Consider the following 22,986-nt stretch of genomic DNA (forward strand, 5'->3'; position numbering starts at 1 on the left):
TCTCTACACTTGTATTGGAGCCCCACGTCTATGGAGTGCCTGTCTGATGCAAATGACCCAGAAGGAGTTAAATGTGTTGTTATGTGTGCTGTTTGGAATTGCAATTTTTAAGAGCAATAACTACTTTATAGTGGTTTATAATCTGGCAGTATTGATAGTATTGTGGAGGTAGTTTATACATGGTACTATAGCGCCCTCTAGTGTATAAAATCTGACAGAACACAGGAAAATGCTGTCAACTCTGAAATGCCATATATTTGAAATGTAATACATCCACAGTTCACAGAACAAACCATACAATGACAGAAAGTCATCTAACAGAGGCCATCAAATGAAACAGCCTTAATTATGTATAAACAAAAAATAATGGCACATATTTGTAGTCCCCTAAATAAATCTGGTTACTGGCTCAGCACTCTAACCGCTAGGCTACCTGTCACCCCATAATAGTTAATACACCTTTGTTTTGTACTGGGGTATGCGATGATTTCACATAGTAAAATACTTTGAAGTTGATTGAATAATCAAACACAGCTATATTTTTTATATCCATTCTGTACCTTTACTTTCTAATATTTGTCATTCAATTCCAAAACATACACACTATATTCATGTCCTCATCCTAACACATTGATAGTGTATATCTCTTAGAGCACTTTCCACTGGCATATTATGTCTCTTCTCTACATTTAGGTACCTTCGTTATAAAATATCAATATATCTGTCTCTTTTCGTACACTCATAAATATCATACATCTCTTACCCAAGTCATTTAAACCTTTGTTATAGGTTATATTTATCCAAACGACATTAACAGACCTCAAACACACTCTTAAGAAATGGCTTACAGGAATATTATCATACACACCATCTTGACCACTTCAGTGGATTGGACATGTTTGTTATTGCTAACTTGATGTTCGTAAGTTATAGTGCAAACATTTCAGGCACAGCAAAACATAGCTTTATCCCTCAATTTTTTTTTAATATCTATATTTTTACAAGAGGACACCACAGATTTCACATGCAGTCAAAGGATGCTCCATGCTATCCGGTATCCTTGCGTCGTCCCTACCCCATTGAAGTTGAAATGTAAAATGGTTAAGGGGTTAGGGTAGGGACGTCCCAAGGAACCCTGATAGGACTGAACGTCAAAGCACCCAAGATGAATTCAGTTTCCATGGGAGAAAGGGGTAAAGTTAGGAAGGACGTAGCTGTCCATGGTGACTGTCCCTGTGTCAGATGGAGGGTGTTTGACGTAACGGCTTCTCTCCAGATGCCTCTTCCCTGCCTCTTCTCCGCAGGTATCGGATGGCAGACAGCGCACTTATGTTGGCCAGGAGAACTGTGCAACGTTCCGTGGGAAAAAATATCACATGAGCCAGTACCATGACTGCATCATTCTTGACTAAACAACTAATTACATTTTCTTATTATCGAATTGAATGTTTGAGACACATTGTATAATAATGTAATCATATAATAACTCATAAGAACAAATAGATTGCTCACTTAAATATTTTAATACTAGACTAGAATATAACAATATTCTTCAAAATATAACATTGGCTTTAAAGGTCAACTGCCCCTTAAAACCAACTTCTCTTGTTTAAAACGGCATGTGGCATCAAAATGAGTAAGAATAGTTTATTTTGTAAAAATGTATTTAACCGTTATTTAACTAGGCAAGTCAGTTAAGAACAAATTCTATTTGCAATGACGGCCTACCAGAAGGCAAAAGGCCTCCTACGGGAGCAGGGATAAAAATAGGACAAAACACATATCACGACAAGAGAGACAACACAACACTACATAAAGAGAAACCTAAGACAACAACATAGCAGGGCAGCAACACATGAAATCACAGCATGGTAGCAACACAGCATGACAACAATATGGTAGCAACACAACATGGCAGCAGCACAACATGGTAGCAGAAAAAAACATGGTACAAACATTATTGGGCACAGTCAACAGCAAAAAGGGCAAGAGGGTCGGGACAACAATATATCACGCAAAGCAGCCACAACTGTCAGTAAGAGTGTCCATGGTTGAGTCTTTGAATGAAGAGATGGAGATAAAATGTTCCAATTTGAGTGTTTTTTACAGCTCGTTCCAGTCGCTAGCTGCAGCGAACTGAAAAGGGGAGCGACCCAAGGATGTGTGTGCTTTGGGGACCTTTAAGAGAATGTGACTGGCAGAACGGGTGTTGTATGTGGAGGATGAGGGCTGCAGTAGGTATCTCAGGCTCTCCAGAGGGTAGTGTGGTCTGCACAACGCATCACCGGGGGCAAACTACCTGCCCTCCAGGACACCTACAACACCCGATGTCACAGGAAGGCCAAAAAGATCATCAAGGACAACAACCACCTGAGCCACTGCCTGTTCACCCCGCTACCATCCAGAAGGCGAGGTCAGTACAGGTGCATCAAAGCTGGGACCGAGAGACTGAAAAACAGCTTCTATCTCAAGGCCATCAGACTGTTAAACAGCCATCACTAACATAGAGAGGTTGCTGCCAACATACAGACTCAAATCTCTGGCCACTTAAATAAATGGACTTAATAAAGATATCAATAGTCACTTTAAATAACACCACTTTAATAATGTTTACATATCCTACATTACTCATCTCATATGTATATACTGTATTCTATACCATCTACTGCATCTTGCCTATGCCGCATCACTTATCCATATATTTATATGTACATATTCTTATTCCTCCCTTTACATTTGTGTGTATAAGGTAGTTGTTGTGAATTTGTCAGATTATTTGTTAGATATTACTGCATTGTCAGAACTACAAGCACAAGAATTTCGCTACACTCGCATTAACATCTGCTGACCATGTGTATGTGACCAATAACATTTGATTTGATTTGATTTTGATTTGAGATAAGGGGGAGTGAGACCTTAAGAGGGTTTTATAAATAAACATCAACCAGTGGATCTTGCGATAGGTACAGAGATGACCAGTTTACAGAGAAGTATAGAGTGCAGTGATGTGTCCTTTAAGGAGCATTGGTGGCAAATCTGATGGCCGAATGGTAAAGAACATCTAGTCTCTCGAGAGCACCCTTACCTGCCGATCTATAAATTACATCTCCGTAATCTAGCATGGGTAGGATGGTCATCTGAATCAGGGTTAGTTTGGCAGCTGTGGTGAAAGAGGAGCTAGTACGATAGAGGAAACCAAGTCTACATTTAACTTTAGCCTGCAGCTTTGCTATGTGCTGAGACAAGGACAGTGTAACGTCTAGCCATGCTCCCAAGTACTTGTATGTCCCCAAGAACACAGCGGCCTCTATCATTCTTGAATGGAAGAAGTTTGGACCCACCAAGACTCTTCCTAGAGCTTCCCACCCGGCCAAACTGAGCAATCAGGGGAGAAGGGCCTTGGTCAGCGAGATGACCAATAACCCAATGGTCACTCTGAAAGAGCTCCAGAGTTCCTCTGTGGAGATGGGAAAACCTTCCAGAAGGACAACCATCTCTGCAGCACTCCACCAATCAGGCCTTTACAGTAGAGAGGCCAGACGGAAGCCACTCCTTAGTAAAAGGCAATTGACAGCCCACTTGGAGTTTGCCAAAAGGCACCTAAAACTCTCAGATCATGAGAAACAAGATTCTCTGGTCTGATGAAACCAAGATTGAACTCTTTGGCCTGAATGCCAAGCGTCACGTCTGGAGGAAACCTGGCACCATCCCTACGGTGAAGCATGCTGATGGCAGCATCATGCTGTGGGGATGTTTTTCAGTGACAGGGACTGGGAGACTTCAACAAAGTACTGGGTAAAGGGTCTGAATACTTATGTAAATGTGATATTTGCAAAACAAATAGTTTTTGCTTCGTCATGATGGGGTATTGTGTGTAGATTGAAAAAAACAATTTCATCAATTTAAGAATAAGGCTGTAATGTAAAAAAATGGGGAAAAAGTCAAGGGGTCTGAAAACTTTGCTTGTTTCCAACAGTTTCTACCAATTGCAAAGACATCTGAAGTCATCGGTGGTCACAGAAAGACCGATAAACATCTTGATTTTGTGTTTAGCTGAGATCTTCTATGTATAAAGCGACACGGCAGGGCAAAAAAAAGTTTTGGGAAACATCTCGGAGATTTAACCATGCTCAGACAAAGGTTCTAACGATGGACTTAGCCTTAAGATGCTATTGGGAAACCAGGCCTATATTGGGAAACAAGGTCTATAGAATGTACATACCAGCCTTCCAGGCATCTCCAGCTTGTGGGTTAGCGGACTTCAACACCCAGGAGGCAAATGCGATGCAGACTAAACACATGTCTGACTGTCTGAGAGGTAGAAGGGAGGCATCTAATCCTAGAAAGGACACAGTATGTGGCTGTTTAAATAGTCAAACAAAATGTATCACATTCAAGATTGAACATTCTCTACTGTTCTACTCTACTGTTCTACTCTACTGTTCAACTATGGTGGATGCGTAATGAGGCCAGCACAGTACAAGTTGGCTTGGCTCAGTAGATTGAAAGAGATATTTGACTTATATAAGTATAATAGAATAGATGGCATATACCTATGCAATGATAAAGATGACACACAGGTGAAACTGTTGGTCTGAAAGTACTTTGGAGTACTTTGTGTGCTCTTTGGCTACAAAACTAAAATATAAGATCAGTGGGGACGTGGCATTGTTCAGCTATCTTGTGAGTACACTTGTCCCCATGAAGCACAGAGGAAATGGGCTTATTGTGATAATGCACGTTCACGCAGGGAATATGTCCAGGAGGAGATCAGTGCAATTATCATTGATCTCAAATCCCATATCTGCTGCAGACAGACTAGGCCTCATTACATTAGGCATGAAGTTTCCTGTTCTTTCACACTGTGCCCTGATCAGGTTCCAGCCATAGCGGTAATTGGACTAATTCCAAACAATCTAAAATGTGACACTGGGACAGCTCTGTGGCACTCAGGTATTTCTGTGCACCTTAAAGGGATGTTCTACTAAAGAATAAGGTCCACGTTTGGCTGTTGTTGACTCCCAGACAGTTTTTGGATATGTGTTTTGCTAACTTCTCTTTAAGGAAAATCTATGGGTGAATCATTGTTGATCACCATGTTAAACACATTGTGCTATGTGTGTATATTGTGCTATCGTGTATATGTATGGTCAAGGTCACTGTTCTGTCTTAGAGCTGCTTACTGGATGGAATGGTGCTCCTTTGGCCACCATTGTGGGCCTATTTATACTTACCATTTGACGGCAAACGTGAATAACGCTTGGCACTAGGCAACTTGAGAGGACACGGACAGTGATTGAGGAAGAGTTATCACGTGCAACCATTCCTCTGACACTTGGCTTAGCACTACTACGTGCGTCTAGTCAATGTTCATTGACAGCTGGATTGAGGGAGCACGTTAAGATCACAATAGTTAGTAATGGATTATGACTAAGGTCTACATCTAACATGTGATTGTCATCAACTATTAGATTGCACTACATCTTGCCAGCTTGCAAAATTTGGCATGGTAAGTTACTTGTCTGGTTGATGAGACGTCAGGTAACCAGATTACAACCAGATAAAAAAAACATCCTTTTACAACCAGCATACAACTTGGCCATGATGTCAAGAAATGTATCAGTTTTCCCAGCTAGGTTAGATACATTAAAAAAAGTAAAATACTTCAAGACTCCAAGTGCTGAATGTGCATAATAACATGTATGCGATAATAATAGAGAAAATGGCCTTACTGGGATTAGCAACAGCCATCTGCAGATCCGGATATCTCCTCTTCTGTTCGGCCAGCTGTCTGAAGATCCTGCCCTCTAGGTTGTACAGCAGTTGATCAGGAAAAGGCTTGTCTTGGATGCCCAGCGTGTGGAAGGGTCTAATGCTTCTGCGGAATGAACTCTTGATCTCATCCACAGGAACCAGAGACCAGGAGTCAGATCTCTGACTTCGGCTGGTGGAGCCAGTGAGGCGGACCTTCCGTAGGGAGAAAGAGTTTTTCCAGAAGAAGTTCTCACTTAGACCCTCGTCTGTGAAAAAGTCCTCATATATGTCCGGAGCCACTATTACACCTTGGGTCTCATTTGGCTTATGGTTAAACCGCGTGATCACCCGTATCGGACTTCTGTCTTGGTTATCTTCCTCATCCGAGTCTGCAGACGAGTCACTGGAAAATAAATGATCGTAGGCCTCCGGGAACTGAAGATTCTTGTTGGCCGAATGTCCGCGGGAAAAGATGGGCAACAGCTCATCCTTGTTGTGGCTTGATGCCTCCCTGACAGGGTAGAAGAAGCTTCCTGCATCAAACTCAGAGTAGAAATGCTCATAATCAGGGACTGAATCACTGTTGACATAGTAGGCGGCCATGTTGTCTGTTTCTGATGGACTGGCCTCCGATTTATTTCCTCCAAAGACGTACTGGATGATCTCAGAGAAAGAGATCTGATTGCTTTCTGTTGACACATCCTCCGAAAAAGATGCTGAAGGTAAAGAATTCATGCCACTGTGTTGCCTCACTAAATGTCCATCACTGCAGGACTCCATTTCTGGTTCTCCTTCCTCTGATATGACAGCTGGTAAGGGCCGACCTTTCAACACCTGGGAAAGTGGTTCAACTTCCAGAGCTAGTAGGTTCTGCACGCTGCCGTTTTTGCTAATTTTTCTTAAGTACTGTGGGGCACTGCCTGAAAAGATTGGTCGGGGGATGTAACTTGCGGAACTTAGCATTGCAACATTTTCTGGGTATATACCAGCCCCAATGCTCACTGAGTCTGGCTCGCTTTCCCACAAAATACCAATAGAGTTGGATGATTCATCTCTCGTGATTGGATCAGTGCTTGGATTATCAGCACTTGGATTTTGTGAGAATTCTTTGTCAAAATCAAAAATGGTGGAAATGTCGCCACTGGAGTGGTGAGGTTTGGAGTCGTCCAAGTGAGTGAAGTAGCCTGAGTCTGCGGCATCAGAGCTGTCGGCTGCCTCAGCCTCTGGTGGCTGGGGGAGAACACTGGACTGGTGGGCATTGCTGACCATACGTAGTCGCAAAATGTCATTAATGGTCAGCTTCTCCATCTCATTCCAAAAAGCGGAGATGGCGTACACAGGACGTGTTTCGTCAGGTGCTTTTTCAATCCCCTCACACTCTGCTGTTTTGGCTGTGCTAACAGTGTCTTCTGTTTTGACCTCTATATCAACTTTGAGTTCTGGTGTATCTTGAGATGTATCCTGACTGTCATTTTCAGACATGTCCCTCTCCCTCTCACTTGTTGCTTTGCCTACAGAAAGTTTTGCTTCTTGACCATTGAATCTGGTTTGAATATCAGGTGTATCAGAGCTTTCAAATAACGTTACTGGCAAGTCTATGTCAGTGTTACGTTTATCTGGCAGTGCTATCATATATGTTTTGTTAGACTGAAACCCAACAATTTGGTTACCTTCCATTTTTAAATCAGGGGAATTAGAAAGTGAAATATTTGATTGAGTTAATGGAACATTCTCTGGAGTACACAAATCAGTGTCTTTTTCAGTGACATAACTTATATAAGTATTATTTATTTCATCTGCCTGATTAGAGTTTATAGCACTCTTTGGAATAACAGAGTAACAAGAGACAGTTAAAAGAGGTATTGCTAATACAGGCCTCTCAGTATTTGCATCCAGAATAATAGTTGACTTAACTCTCTGACTTCCATATGTTGTTTGACTGATTACATCATCTGATTTTGAACAGCAGGGCTCATTGAAACTATTGATTTTGCCAGTAGTGTTAGTGCTGACCACTTCTGATGGTATACTCTTATCAAGAGTTGGGATGAGTACATTTTTTAATTCTTGGTGCATCTTGAGGACTATGTTTTCATGAGCAGGCAGTTGCAATGTGTTTGAAATAATAACACTACTGCTGCCTTTAGAGACGAGTAAGGTGTTCTTTCTGAGTGCAGTGTTATGTTCTGTTGATTGTGGTGTATTGAGAATCTCAGATTCGTGCAGTTGCAGAGGCCCAGACTCGCTTTGATATTTTGCGATGTTATCTGGGCCAAACTTTGCTTCCTCTGTGACTGGAGATGACTCACTAGAAGCACAGGTGGACATCGAGACTGGCAATCCAGGACATTCTTTAAATTCTGTTGATGGCTGTAATTGTAATGCGCTGCTTGGCTGTAAATTTGCTGCCACATTACCATCATAATTAGGTGTTGACAAACCGCTGTCAACAGCTCGACCTGGTGGGGATCTTGATCTATCAGTACATTCACTGTTTACAGGCAAGCTAGATTTGGCTTGTTTGCAGTTAGCCTCCATACCAAGAGGCTCAGCTTTTACTGGCCTCAACTCATTCTTCTCAGTTAGCGTTTGACTTTGACGGTCTCTTAGAAGGGGAGTTGGTAAATTGAGGCTCACTTCGTCATGCTCCACTGCAGTTGGCCCAGGTGTCACATTGTTTATGGTTCTCTCTTGGAGTATTTCTGAGTGTGTGGGTGGACACTGAGAACTCTGAGTTTGGTGAGCTGAGGATTTGATATGCTCACAGCCGGCCTCATTCATGTAAACTGCAGTGTAATCTCTTGTTAGTCTTACATGAGCATCCATTTCTATTCCCCGTGCACCTCTCTCCTCCTCAGAGTCACTATGATTGGCAAAGAACTGCCTCTTGTACCCTTGGCCAGCATCCACAATACTGACAGTTTTTTTTCTCCTTCTCTTCTTTTTAATGGTGAATGATGGAGACTGATCTGGGCTCCTTACGCTCTGTTGTTCTGGGTCTTTCTTTGGTGATGTGACAGCAAGGTATTTGCCTTCTGTTGATTTATTGTGTGGCATCACTTCAAGGTTTGTAGATGAATCCCTATCAGGGTTAAGGCATGAATTAGAGGTTTTCTTAAGAAGTGGTTTATCTAACATGATATCCCCATTACTCTCATCACCCACACTTTTGCATACAGCTAACTCTGAGTTAAGCACTTTCCCAGAGGCAGTTGTCTTTAATGACTCGGCTGTCATTTCCAAAATTTCTTTGAGTAAGTCACAGGATTGACCCTCCCTTTTCTGCCTCCCTGCTTCATTTGCTGGCACAAACAACCAACCCTCCTCTCTGATGGCCAACTCTACATTGGGATTGGTGGATTTGTCAGTCTTGCCCTCAGAGGCATCATTGACTGTGAGCTCAGGGGCCATCTTGGAGTCAGGCCTATCTGTTGTGTTGGCATTATCTGGCTCTGTGGTTTCCATGCCAGTTGCTGCCTCACTGTTGACAGACAGGGAGTTGAACTCTGGGTTGTTTATTGGCAAAGCGTCGTCATTGGCTCGTGGCCCATCACCACACACCTCCCCCTGCCCCACCTTGCTGCTTTTCTCCACTGTTGCTTGGCTGTGTTCAATAAACTGTTCAGCCTCCGGGAGACTTTTAAGCCTCTCAAAGAACCGATTGATAGACTCCAGGTGCACATCTTCATCCTCGCTGCATGACAGGACATTCTCCAAGCTACCGATACCGTACTTGTGGAGGTAATGCTCCACGGGAGAACCCTCGGAATCCCGGGGGCCGTCCATGGGGCAGACAGCCGACCAAGCATCTGACTTGAGGTCAGCTCGCAGACCCTTGTCTAAGAAAGTGGACCCTCCCGCATCATCAACATCACTCAAGCTGTAGTCACTAATGCTAGAGTCCAATCCAGCCAGCGCGGGGGGGTGGAGGTCACACTCCTCGCACTCCTGGAAGAAGGAGTCCCAGTCACACTCGGAGACGTGCACACTGTGTTCATAGTCATCCATTGTGAGGAAGGGTTACAAAACAGTTTCACCACTACCTGTGAAATAAATCAACACAGTGCTTTAAATGTCACTGCAAACATGGTGTGACACCTGAGAAGATAAAGATACTCGTGTCTCAAACTAGTTCAACAAAAAAGTGGGATTCTTAACAATGCTACTGCAACAAATGACAGATAACGTCAACTCTTGAAAATCTTTGTTTGCCATCAGTTTAGGCCACATGATGTCTCAACCAAGTATTGGCTACGTTTGCCAAGTGCATTGCGAAAACTTGTTTGAGGAGAGCAACTAAGACCTGCTTTGCAAAAAGCCTTCATAGATAATGTCTGCTAACGCATGATGGTATGCTTTGTTGTGGCCTATGAGCCCCCACTTGATGTGCAATTCCTTCTGTCTAGGTGGGGAAATGTAATCATTAACTAAAATAAAAAGATAGTTTTCAGGAAATTCATGTATGTCACAGAATCACTAACTCCAACATTACTTGAAATGACCTTAACTATTAAAGGACTCCCCCACACATCTGTATCAGAAAGTGTATTGTCCATGTGTGCAGCCATAAGGTCCTACCTGTTAAGCCTCCTGCTGCTGTGCCACTCCTATATAGAGTGTTATGCTCCGGAGTCCCAGCAGTGGCATGCTGTTTCTCTATGTGTCCTCTGGTCGGCCGTCCATATGTTGTGAGAGTGCAATGTGTCAGGCCCTATGATTCGTTATAAATAGAGCGGTGCTTCGGTGCCTCTTATCACGTAATACACGCAATGCTCCAGTCTGGCGCTTGCCATCATTCCCAACAGAGGTATAACGTTTCAGCACCGTAAATAGATGCCACACTCACAAAGTGATCACAAGATCTTGAATGTCTACGTGATATTAATGTAGTTTACCCACTTTGTCACACCTTCTTCATGCCAGTTAGACAGCAAGTGGTCTTTCGTATAAGTTTATATTTTTGGGGTTCCTTGCTTCCTTGTAGTATTAGACAGATTCATTCTAACATTGGTTGTATGGAACAGCCAGGGCATAACACAACTGTACCCGATGTTTCTGCAGTAAAGTCTTGCGAGGCAGCTAATGCTCCTGACAATGGCCACACTCCCACGGAAGAGTGTCATTTGTGGCAGTCAGTCAGCTGATACATCGCTGGTATGATGTCACTGGGTGACAGAGGATCTGAATCTTCCCCTTAGACACACTTGACACTGTGGACAGTCAGAGTGAATGCCAGAAAAGGTTGGAGTGCTGGAGCGGCCATGGAAAAAAATGGATGCCAGTTTATGTGAGAGTCGTCTGACACAGGCCATGTTGCAGCCAGAATCTAGCTAGCTGATCCCTCCATGCAGGGCCAGCTCTAGCCTTTTGGGGGCCCTAAGCGAGATTTGTTTAGGGGGCCTCCCCACCAAGGGGGGAAAAAAATGGTGTCCCTCCTCTTGACAGTGGAGAGAACAATTTACTTTTTAAAGTCAATTTCCTGCATTTCTACACATTTTGCCATGGAGCATAGAGAAAATGTTGCAGTTTTAGAGCAAGTTTTCTGCAGTTCTATATATTTTGCCATTGGTAGGCGACCGTTGGGCCCTAAGCAACTGCTTATGTAGCTTATGCCTGGAGCCGGCCCTGCCTCCATGTGGGAGACAGAATAATTCTACAATTATTTCATCTGAATACAAAAAGTGACAGGGCGTGCAAAGTGCAATAAAGTGCTAAATAAAAACTTTGCCATGTAACTTTTTGTATTCTTTCAAGCATGGCAGTAGATTAGGATGTATTATTATTTTTTGCCTCCTTTTTATGGTTTGAGTGCGAGCAACAGCTGAACTCTACAATAAATCAGACAAGTCAAAGAAGTGATCCTGAGGGTGATATCGGCCATCCCATATCTTCACAACAATCTATAGTTCTTATTCTGTTATTTTACGTGACTTTAACTTAACTTTTGCATATACATTGTTTAAACTGTGAGGTCTGCCATTCAGATGCCCCAGGCTTAAACTGAGGTGGGTTTAAGTCTTTGTTTACAGCTATCAGGATGATTTAATGAGGACAATAGGATTATGGGGCTATCCCTGCTCTAAAAATGTCATTGACTTTCACAGATATCAAGATAGCATATCATTTATGATCTCATTATCAACACTTAACCTGGGCGTAACAGACTGCTGATGTGTCTTGATTGCAATGGAATGTAATGACAAGGATATTGACTTTAGAAAGGGTTCAGATTCATAAAGCAATTTACACAAGGCGCTTTCAAATTGTTCACCATGTTGTCAGAAGAGTAGCCTACATTTGGAAACGCTTTCATCCACAGGGTTGGCTCACACAAACACCAGTTGGATTCCAGTCTTGGAGGAGAGACTGTTGTTAAGCATTCCGAACTTGCGTCTAAAAACATTCAGGATTTGCATCTACCCTCCACATTCACAAACTCTATTACTATCCACGGCCATTATGAGCCCTGATTTTCATCACTAAGGCTAATTATAGGAAAACAGCCCACCTAATTAACAAACTGCAGGCTGGGCCTTGTGCCCAAAAAAGCCCTATCAATGCATCTGGTTTCATAAAGAGAGACAAACCAGGGCCTGTGTGTGACTACTGCACCTGGGGCAAGAGCAGTGGGCTGTTTTGACGTGGGTGGGATTCTGTTGCCATCGACAGGATTAGGCCCTCATGAAGTCAGTTTTGGGGATTAAGATCAGAATCTGTTTGGACTACTTAAAAGTAGCTAAAGCCCGGTTGGTTCGTGCTAATTGTTTCACCGTGTCACCTCCGGCAATTCAGCATAGATTAAACAAAGTCTTGTGAACAGAGGCATTCAGAGAGCAGACATAGCGACATGATGTGGTTAATACAGAGAGGGTTTGTATGGATATGCCACACTGGCTTGCATGCCTTGGTTGGTGGCACGTGAAGTACCTCACAGGTGGCACAGTCAGTAACATTTTATATTATGACCAAGAGGGGGAAACACTGTATTCTGTCTGGAGCATACTATGACAGAACAGTTGACAAGAGAGGCTGTTTTAGAAGCTTGGTGGTTGTTTTGACAATTTGACGTTACAAATGCCTCACAGGGTGTTTGAGGGCTATGTTGTTAGGGGATTAAGTTTGTTCAAGTTGATCAAGACAACACAGTGAGCAAGACAACACAGTCCCATTTAAACCACTAAAGCAGTGCCAGAGCAGATTGGTTTTAGCTGCATGGTACAGGCAATAAGGTTCATGTAAAAATGTGTGGTTGGTAATTTCAATGAATGATATACCCATTCAATTCTTGAAGAATATAAAGGAAAAAATGCTTTTTGAGTGTAGCTCCTCCTTGTTTTCGTTGTCATTTGAGACTTTGTTAACAAGACATGTAGGCTTAGGCTATAGCTTCAAAAAAGATGTTTTAGTATCATGTCAATCTCAGTGTCAATTAACATGCAGTTAAAATTACAGATTGCGCCTTAACAGGATCATTTAATTAGATGTACGGTTGAGTGCCTTTCTCTTCCTACTGTCTTGAACTCAACTCATGTCAAAATATTTTTAACATCTTTTTCGACTGTCGGTAGCCTACCTAGCCTAGGCCAACATACAGTATTTCTGGATTTGTCCGAATGCGTAGACCTGCTTGTCCTCTTGACTCCCGAAGAAAAATAGTCTACACATAAACCCATCGACTGTTTTCAATTCTTCTCGTCTCATCTTGGTTGTAGCTTGATGTAGGCCTAAGATTAGCCCACAGTTTTTCCTACCTCAGTGCGAGAGACCGCCTTGCCAAAAGCACAGTTGGGACTGTGGGACAGTGATTACCGCATGCAGACAATCGTAGGATCTGAAGGTGAGGTGCCCGTAGTGCGACCCCGCGTGTTGGATCAACCTGCAAACAATGGTTGTGTTCCCCTGCTCAGACATCGCATGCATCAACCAAAGGTTGAATGCCACGCCATCGTCTGTACCTCCAGGCACCAATTTGCTATAACATATGATGTGGTTAGCTAATACGTAAAATACCTATCCAGGCGTTGTAAGATCTGGCATGTGTCAGCAACGTCTGAGCAGAGTAACACGACCCAGACATTATTGTCCTTAACTCAAAAGCAGCTGAAAACGTCAAGGTATCAGTGCATTTTGGAATGATCATGTCCTAATAACAGACGTAAGCCAAGACCTCCTTTGACAAAAAGAATGGTTACTCAACTTAAGTTTCAAGGAGATCTGCGTTTGATTTACGATAGCCGAAATACCACTTATTTAAGGTACAGTTAAAAGACCCCTGAAATGAATAATTGTCTATACAAATAGTTGAATTAGTTTGGCACATAGACTTATCGTTTCACAGATCTTCGATATCAAATGGGCTGCGATTGCGAATAGGCTACACAAATTGGTTTTGCTGAGGTAGGCCATATCAAAGTCGGAACCTTATTTGATATTCAATTGACAACATGGGTCCAATTTTACCCTAGAGAATAACCGACAGGCTAGGCTACATCAATCTCAACCTAAAATGTGTGGAAAACACACATTTTAGGCTATTATGTGGAATGGGCCTAGATAGGCCTACCATCTAAAGAAAAGTAGGCTACAATACAGTAGTCTACAAAAAAAGCCAAAAAACAGGCAGTGGCAGGAAGCCCTTTCAATGCATTAAGTGAACACAAGATGGCAAAGAAGAGCCTTCAAATCTTACTGGATTCACAGAGATACTGAGTTTGAGGAGCAATCCAACAGCTGCAGCTGGGTGGGCACAGATGCTTGGAATAGAGGTAGGCTACAAACTGCAATGGTCCTGTTATGATTTGTGATCAAGTTTGGCTGAAAAACAAAATCAGGGTTGTGAATTTAATGTCAGAATTCACATGTTCAACATTTCAACCAATATTAATCATAACAGAATTCGGAAAATATGACATTTAATGTTGGGAAATTAGTGTTATTGACTGTTTTTTCATTTGCAATTTACGCAACATAGTGAACGTAAATCCGGGACACTCAAATTAGTATTATACTGTATGTAACGATTGGTATGGTTGCATAAGACAAAGAGTTAGTCCTAGCTCAAACACCGCGTCACAAAAAAAGGTAACTTTCTCTTTGGAAGATAGAGTGCCGTCTGAAACAATATAGTGCCCCTCGTCGGACTTTTGACTATAGTTCGGCAGCCTCTGCCGCTCTTTTGGCATGTTGCGGGTGAAGAGCACCTGTTTCATGCAGTGCGCCAGAGCTGGTGTGTATTCATTCGGCCGATTCTGTTGCAAAACGTTTCTTAAACGGAAGCAAACGGAATGAAACAGGGAGGGACCTACCTGAATTAGTCCAATATAAACTCTCGTTTTGCTGTTTGCTTCCGTTTGGTTCTTAAACGATAAACGCTTTCCGTTATGAATACACCACAGTTCTTCCACTGTCAGGCGAAATGGAAATAAAGGTTGTTTCTCTACCATACCCACAACGGAAGCACAATTAGGGAGAACATTCAATGGGTCTTGCCAGGAAGCTAATACTGAAGGCGGATGCTGTACCATCATTGACAGTGGATCAGTGGATCTTGCAAGCGCTGACCATAATATAAGTATCAGAATTTGACGAGTCTGACACGTTAGCCAACATTTTGGGGGGGATCGGGGAGCGTTAGTTAATGCAACTGTGGCTGCTTTGAATATATATTTTCTGTAACACACCTGATAGTCACTATATGTTTTTTGTTCTTCCATCTCTAAAACCCCTACATGTTTTCCACAAGGGGTCCTTGGTGGCGCAGCAATCAAAAGCACGGCACCGCAGCCTGGGGTTCGATCACAGGCTGTGTCACAACTGGCCATGACCGGGAGCCCCATAGGACAGCGCACAATTGGCCCAGTGCCATCTTGGGTAAGGGAGAGCTTGAATGATCATGCTTTAGCGACTCCATGCGTCATGGCTCGGCGCCTGCAAGCTGACTCCGGTCGCCAGTCGAACAGTGTTTCCTCCGACACGTTGGTGCGGCTGACATCCAGGTAAAGCAAGCAGTGGGACAAGAAGGAGGTAGCCAGGCGGGTCATGACTCGACCTTCGCCTCTCCCAAGCCCATTGAGGAGTTGAGTTAGGAGCCAAGGGACCTAATTCGGTGAGAAAACGGGGTAAAGATAATACGATTGTGGCCATACCACCCCGAACACGCTTGTTCAGGGTTGGGCCTGGTTAGTATTGGCATGGGAGAAAGCCTGGGAATACCAGATGCCGTAAGCAAATGTTTTTTACAAAAAACATAAATATATATCTATATACAGTACCAGTCAGAAGTTTGGACACGCCTACTCATTCCAGGGTTTTTCTTTATTTTTACTATTTTCTACATTGTAGAATAATAGTGAAGACATCAAAACTATGAATTAACACATGGAATCATGTATTAACCAAAAAAGCGTTAAACAAATCTTAAAAGTAGCCACCCTTTAGCTTTATGAAAGCTTTGCACATTCTTGGCATTCTCTCAACCAGCTCCATGAAATGCAAGGTGTGCCTTGTTAAAAGTTAATTTGTGGAATTTCTTTCCTTCTTAAAGTGTTTGAGCCAATCAGTTGTGTTGTGACAAGGTAGGGGTGGTATACAGAAGATAGCCCCATTTGGTAAAAGACTGAGTCCATATTATGGCAAGAACAGCTCAAATAAGCAAAGAGAAATGACAGTCCATCATTACTTTAAGACATGAAGGTCAGTCAATAGGGAAAATTTCAACAGCTTTGAAAGTTTCTTCAAGTGCAGTCACAAAAACCATCAAGCACTATGATGAAACTAGCTCTCATGAGGACCGCCACAGGAAAGGAAGACCCAGAGTTACCTCTGCTGCAGAGGATAAGTTCATTAGAGTTACCAGCCTCAGAAATTGCTGCCCAAATAAATGCTTCACAGAATTCAAGTAACAGACACGTCTCAACAACAACTGTTCAGAGGCGACAGCGTGAATCAGGCCTTCATGGGCGAAATGCTGCAAAGAAACCACTACTAAAGGACACCAATAAGAAGAAGATACTTGCTTGGGCCAAGAAACACGAACAATGGACATTAGACTGTGGAAATCTGTCCTTTATGTGACACAGAGTACTGTAGGTGAGTACTATAGAGTACTATATTAGGCTAATGGATTACATTTTTTTATGTCAAATGATATCTCACCATTATTTTTCACCTTTATTTCTCATGAGTGTTCATGTTGATTTTTTGGGTAGGCTGGCCTATACATTTATGATCAGTACATACAATTCTGAACATATTGTAATTTATAATGCTAATGCAGAGCCACCAATAAATTACACTTATTGTATTCTGTTTTCATATTCTTTTACGTCTTAGCTTCTAAGGTGAAGAAGTGTATCAGTGAACTGTATTCTGTAATTAGTTCCAAAACAATGGAAATGCAATTGTGTATTGCTGCTGTTTGTCTGATATTCAACAGTCCATGATCAGCTCTGTTGACCATGAGAGCATTTTACAGAGAAAATGGGTTGAGTCATTGTCCCAGTCGGTATTAAATAGAACGTTGCGGCCCTGCCCTCCTGTGGAGAAAACAACCTGTGGTAACCTTGGTTACCCAATTGGCTCACAGCAAAAAACTTTATATTTTTCAAATGCAATTTTCTTGTTGTTTGCTTGTTTTAGTCAATTACACAACTGCATTTAAGAAAAGTACAACATGTCAAAATATTACTTTTCAATATTGCCTGCTCCCAAGCATTCTCACTACTTAATATGAATATTGTAGGGCTTCCCACATGCCCATTTTGATGACGGCGCTAACGTTAACCACGTGAAGGCTAGCTAGCTACGAACTAGAACATTAAGCTTGCCAAGACCAACCTGTGATGTTTTTTTCCCACACATATAGCTTTGTGTAGCCTACTTGGACACCGGATCCCCACAATTTCCCATTCTTCCACACCGAATAGCCTGAAGCCACAGGGCTTTTCTCACAGGCTCTATATCCCTAGGTGGAAGCATTGCCAACTGTAGGTCGGGATTTTTGACTTGGTTACATGTACATTGAACAACACAGCAGACTGTGGTGTATTGGAAACGTTATTATTCAGAATAACCAATCATATTAATTCCTCAGAGGGTTATGGCTTGAATGAACAAATAGTAATTGGGTTACTGCCCTCCAAAGAGTGTGATTGGCTAATGAGAGGCAAGGGGGTCACCTGGAAAGGCAGTAGTGTTAGTAGGGCTGAAGCAGCAAAGAAGTGATGGCTAGCTGTGTTACCTGTGTGAATGTGAAATAAACTTACTCAATTGTTTTACAAATTAGCAAAGTCTCGGAGTCATCAGTAAAGAACCCAGCATCTAAGATGCAACAACTGGCGACAAGGATGGGATGAACTCTGAGGTAAAATCCTGTTTGCTGATGACCAACCGAGAGAGCTAGCTGCGCGGCTAGCTGGAATCTGTGTGAGCACGTGTGGGCCAGCGAGAGCCATGGAATTGTTCAGTAGTGAGATCGGTTTGTGCTTCGAAAAAAGCTAACGAGAGTTTCAGCACATGTGCGAAACGGTTTTCACCGTTTTTGGAGGCCAACTAGAAGAGCGGTGTTTCTATCGGTCGCTGGTTCAAAGACTTTTACACTGCTGAAAGACTTGGTGGCGCCAAAGAAGCCTGGTGAGGCTTGCTTTGAGAAGCTAATGAAAGCTCTGAGAGACTTTTATGCACCAAAACGGAACGTGCTCAGCAAGAGGTATATTTTTCATAGTAGGAAACAATTATCAGGAGAGACATTGGCTGAATATATTGCATCACTGATGTGATTGGCAGCTATGTGTGAGTTTGGGGCTGGACTAGAAGAGCAGCTAAGGGACCTGCTAGTGTATGGAGTTTCCTGCAAGGAGCTGCGCGGCAAACTGCTAAGAGTCGCATATGGTAAGAACTTGACATGGGATAAAGTGTTGGACATTGTCACAAATTTTGAGTCTACAGCCCGGAGCATGCATAAATTCCAGCAGATGCCGTCGCACCCGAGAACAGATCATCTGAACAGGAAACTGTCGGGACATCGACAGGGGCCGAGAGGGACCCAGGGGATGTCAGACCAGAAAGGGGAGATATCGAAGCCCTGTTCCGCTGCCTGGGAACAGGCCATTTACCGCAGATCTGCCGCTACAAGGAGTTCCAGTGCAGAGCTTGCCAGAAGACTGGACATTTGGAGCGGGCCTGTCAGGGGAGAGCACAGACAGCAGCAGCAGCTAACAGCACACTTTCAAAGCAACGCTCTCAAACAGCTCACCCTAATCCAGTGAAGGGGACACGTTTCTTTACGACAGATCGAGATGAGGTTTCAGAACTGCTACTGCCAGCAGGGACCAGCACAGCTGAAAATAACCAGTCAGGAAGTGACTTGGGACTTTTTACTGTGTGTAATGATCATGAGTATGTGAAACTGTTCACCTGGTCACCATTGTTTGTCAATTGAAATGGATGATGGACATCCACAAATGAATACATATAGTACCATAAGAAATGTAACATATCACACTTACATTTACTATGTTACAACTACTCCTGAGTCCAGGTTGCCTGACAAGACAGCAGCTATATGCCTGAGGTGTTGGGCGACCCTGGGTGTCACTGGGTGAGACTGGTTGTTACTGGCTGACTGGGATCTGTCTCTTCACCCTCGGGACGCTGCTGTTATGACTATCTCCCTCATGACCAAGCATGACCCTCTGGGCCCTGGGCTAATTGTTAGGGAAAGACAGAAAAGTCAGCTCTCTATACCTGCTTTTACAGCTGGGATGTTCTGACACATCTGGCTACTCTGAGATAGAATTATGAATAAATGAATGTTTTAAAAAGCAGCTTGATTCATGGAAATCAGTGACTTACATTGTTGAGATGGAGGAGATTAAGACATGGTAATCAATTTGATTTCCTCTGTTAATGAAGATAATAGGGTCAAATGTCACACTCATTCATAACAGTACCAATGTCTTGTATATCATCTGTACTGCTTTTGATAAGCTCGGCCTGGAGAAAACAGCCATTTCTGAGCGGTAGACCTTTTACGCACTATACAAAGGAATTAACTAATTTCAGGTGAGTTTTAAGATGTCTTACCCCATTTCTACACAATATATACTGAACAAAAATAAACGCAACATGTAAAGTGAAGGTCCCATGTTTCATGAGCTGAAATATAAGATCCCAGAAATTATGTAACCACGCCAGCCCAGGACCACCACATCCGGCCTCTTCACCTGTGGGATCGTCTGAGACCAGCCACTCGGACAGTTGATGAAACTGATTAGTATTTCTGTCTGTAATAAAGCCCTTTTGTGGGGAAATACAAAATCTGAAATGGCTCCCCAGTGGCTGGGCCTATAGCCTCCCAGACCTACCCGTGGCTGTGCCCCTGCCCAGTCATGTAAAATCCATAGATTAGGGCCTAATGAATTTATTTCATTTGACTGATTTCCTTATATGAACTTTAAGTAAAATCGTTGAAATTGTTGCATGTTGTGTTTATATTTTTGCTCAGTATAGTTGATCATTCAGGCCACCTGTAATAGGCGATCACAATGTTAGTGTTTGCCAGCGGATTAATTTAAATTGAGTGTGGAGAATGATTAGATGAACACTAGACAATGTCCTTGTTTAGATCTATGGAGGTTTGCAGCAACAGCCGACAATGATTCATTGGATTCAGAGAGCAAGCAAGAACATCCTCCCAAACCTTGTTTGCTTATCATTTGTGGGCTGTCTCCTGTTTGCTCTGGGTTAAACATACTGGGAGCCATGGGAAGACCCATTCTCCGATGGTGGACTGTTTGGGTTAATAAGTTATCTGATGACAAAGGGTCGACTAGCACGCCACCTCCAGCCGAGTGATGGCCTTCCTTCCTTGAGCTTGGGTCGGCGGGGTTATCAGCAACAGGGAACAATAGCAAGTGGCACGGCCAGGCACAGGGCGCAGGACTGTCAGTCACTTCCTGCATACCTACACAGGCTGACCAACTTGGTCTCAGGGCAATTCTTATTATTCTGCATGTAAATTTGTGAAAATCAATTTAGGATTAACAAAAAAAAACAAAAAAACAATAGGATTGGCAGCACCTCCTTCCTACTGGAAAATTGATCTACAGCTATTATTTTGGTATCCCATCCAGGATTTGAACCTAGCCCGGCTTAGCCTTTATGTTTGTTACTAGCTATTACCAATGTGTTATTGTGAGAATTATTGTTGAGAGATCTCCACTTCAAAACTATATAGATTCACTGTTGCTATCGAAGTCATTCCAAAGGGTAGGTTTAACAGAGACAATGAAATGTGACCATACTTTATCACTCATGTGAAAATGACACATTTTTGTAGAAAAAAATATAAAGTTAGAAAGTTCTACCCGATGACATACAGTGATTTTCAAACACTATGAGATGAAAATACCCTCCCTTGGGCTAGAAACTTGTTGCAGGTTTTGAAAATCACAGATTCTTTAAACTTTTAATCTACCCTGTGATGTCACAGGGAAGCATTCCCCCCCACGGATCATAGAAAGGCAATGTGTTTCATAAGGCTATCTCACAAACTAATGTAACAATCCATTCAACAACCTTAAAATGAGTAACACATCCATGGCCACATTTTGAGGTTACTTTAACTATAAATGTCTTCTTCTGTAATCATAGAAACCATGCATGTTCAAGATAGCATGCATAGGTCGTCGCAGGTCTGTGGAGATCTTCACAATTGCTGTAATAATCAAAGCAATATCTTGAATGGCATTGATCACTAGCACTATGTACTTTTAATGTAATCTCAACTGCAGTCCAGGTCATTTGGTTCCAGTGGTGCAGTGCTATTTTTTTAGGTGAGGTTGAGTGCACATTTTCTTTATAATGTCATCATTACCTCAATCAATTTCTACCAACAGATGTAGCCAGTTAAATAGCTTATCATTATAGAATATGCATAAAATGAATCCTCCGATTGCAAAGTCTGCCTATGCCCACATTGACTAAAGAACAAATATTTTTAATACCCTCAAAAACCAAGTTAGGCAATCACTGTTAATTGTGAATGATAATTCACGTTTTACCAGGGAAATGTCCAAACTGCATCTACATGCCAATCATTTGATTGAGCTCAATCAGTTTCATGGGAATAGGCATTTATATATTCTTGAATAACTGTTTTGTGAGCAAATTAGAGAAGTTGGTATTAACTATTAGTCTCTTGTATTTTGTTTCAATAAAAGCATATATCCTGCCTAATGGCACACTCTTGAGTTTTGATGCATGATCATTTATTTGTTGACTATTCAGCTTCAGCTGACCATCCTAAAGTGTCATTAGAAATTAAGTGTTTTTGGTGTAACAGCAACGTTATGAGCCTGCTATGCTATCATATTTGGTTCTGTTATGTAAATGCAAATTAATCAATATATGATCTTGCGAGACATTGATTCAACTTTGATCTAACTTTACTAAACGAGCACCATTGTGAGAAGTGATAATCTTCTATTTGTAATAAAGTGATGAGTAGGGCTATTAGGCATAGGCAACATCTTGATGAGTGTAATTTTAAACGATTGGAGATCCCTTTATGGTGCTAAAAAGACAACACCAGGATCGTGCAATGATGTTAAAGAAGTTGAACCAACTTGTGATGCTGAAGGATAGCTCTGCCATTCGACCAAACAACAATTAGCAGTAGGCCTATAGCCTAATAGTCCTACGACTACATGGTATAGCTATTTGTAGGCTATTGCCTAATGTAAATACAAATACATATAGCTTAAAATCATTTGCGAGGAGAGCTTAAGTTGTGAGTAAGCATTTCATTTTATAGCTTACACGCTGTATCATAAATAAACTTTTATTTGATTAGCTTGAACACATGGATACAATGTACCCTATTACAGAATAAAATAAAGCAGAGAGATGAACTATCACGTTTTAGGAAAGATCCAGATGCAGACAGTGTCAAAGTAACAAAAGTTTATTACTAGAACAGGGGCAGGCAAAACGACAGGTCAGGGGCTGGCAGAGGTCTGTAATCCAGATCAGAGTCAAAAGGTACAGAACGGCAGGCAGGCTCAGGGTTGTTCTCCGGGTTCCACCCCCAGTACAACGGCCAGTCAAAGCGAGCCAACCAATACTTGGAAACAACTCTTCGCTGCCTGGTCTCCGCCAACCCCACCACCTGGAGCCAGCAACTAGTGTGGGTCAAATACGCCCTCAACACCCTTCCTTGCTCTGCCATGGGTC

General features: G+C 42.4%; 1 protein-coding gene across 1 annotated transcript; it reads right to left on the reverse strand.

The window, feature by feature from the left end:
* Positions 1-235: 235 nt before the first annotated feature.
* perm1a (PPARGC1 and ESRR induced regulator, muscle 1a) lies at positions 236-10,034 on the reverse strand. Its single transcript, XM_014146001.3, has 3 exons — positions 5,733-10,034; positions 4,223-4,339; positions 236-1,345 (listed from the first exon to the last, which is right to left on the reverse strand). The coding sequence occupies exons 1-3, from the start codon at positions 9,760-9,762 to the stop codon at positions 1,239-1,241; spliced, it is 4,254 nt and encodes a 1,417-aa protein (XP_014001476.1). The 5' UTR covers positions 9,763-10,034; the 3' UTR covers positions 236-1,238.
* Between the last annotated feature and the right edge of the window lie 12,952 nt (positions 10,035-22,986).

The sequence above is a fragment of the Salmo salar genome, chromosome 15 (genome assembly GCF_965601325.2).
Source record: "Salmo salar chromosome 15, fSalSal1, whole genome shotgun sequence".
In the NCBI taxonomy this organism is placed as follows: Eukaryota; Metazoa; Chordata; class Actinopteri; order Salmoniformes; family Salmonidae; genus Salmo; species Salmo salar.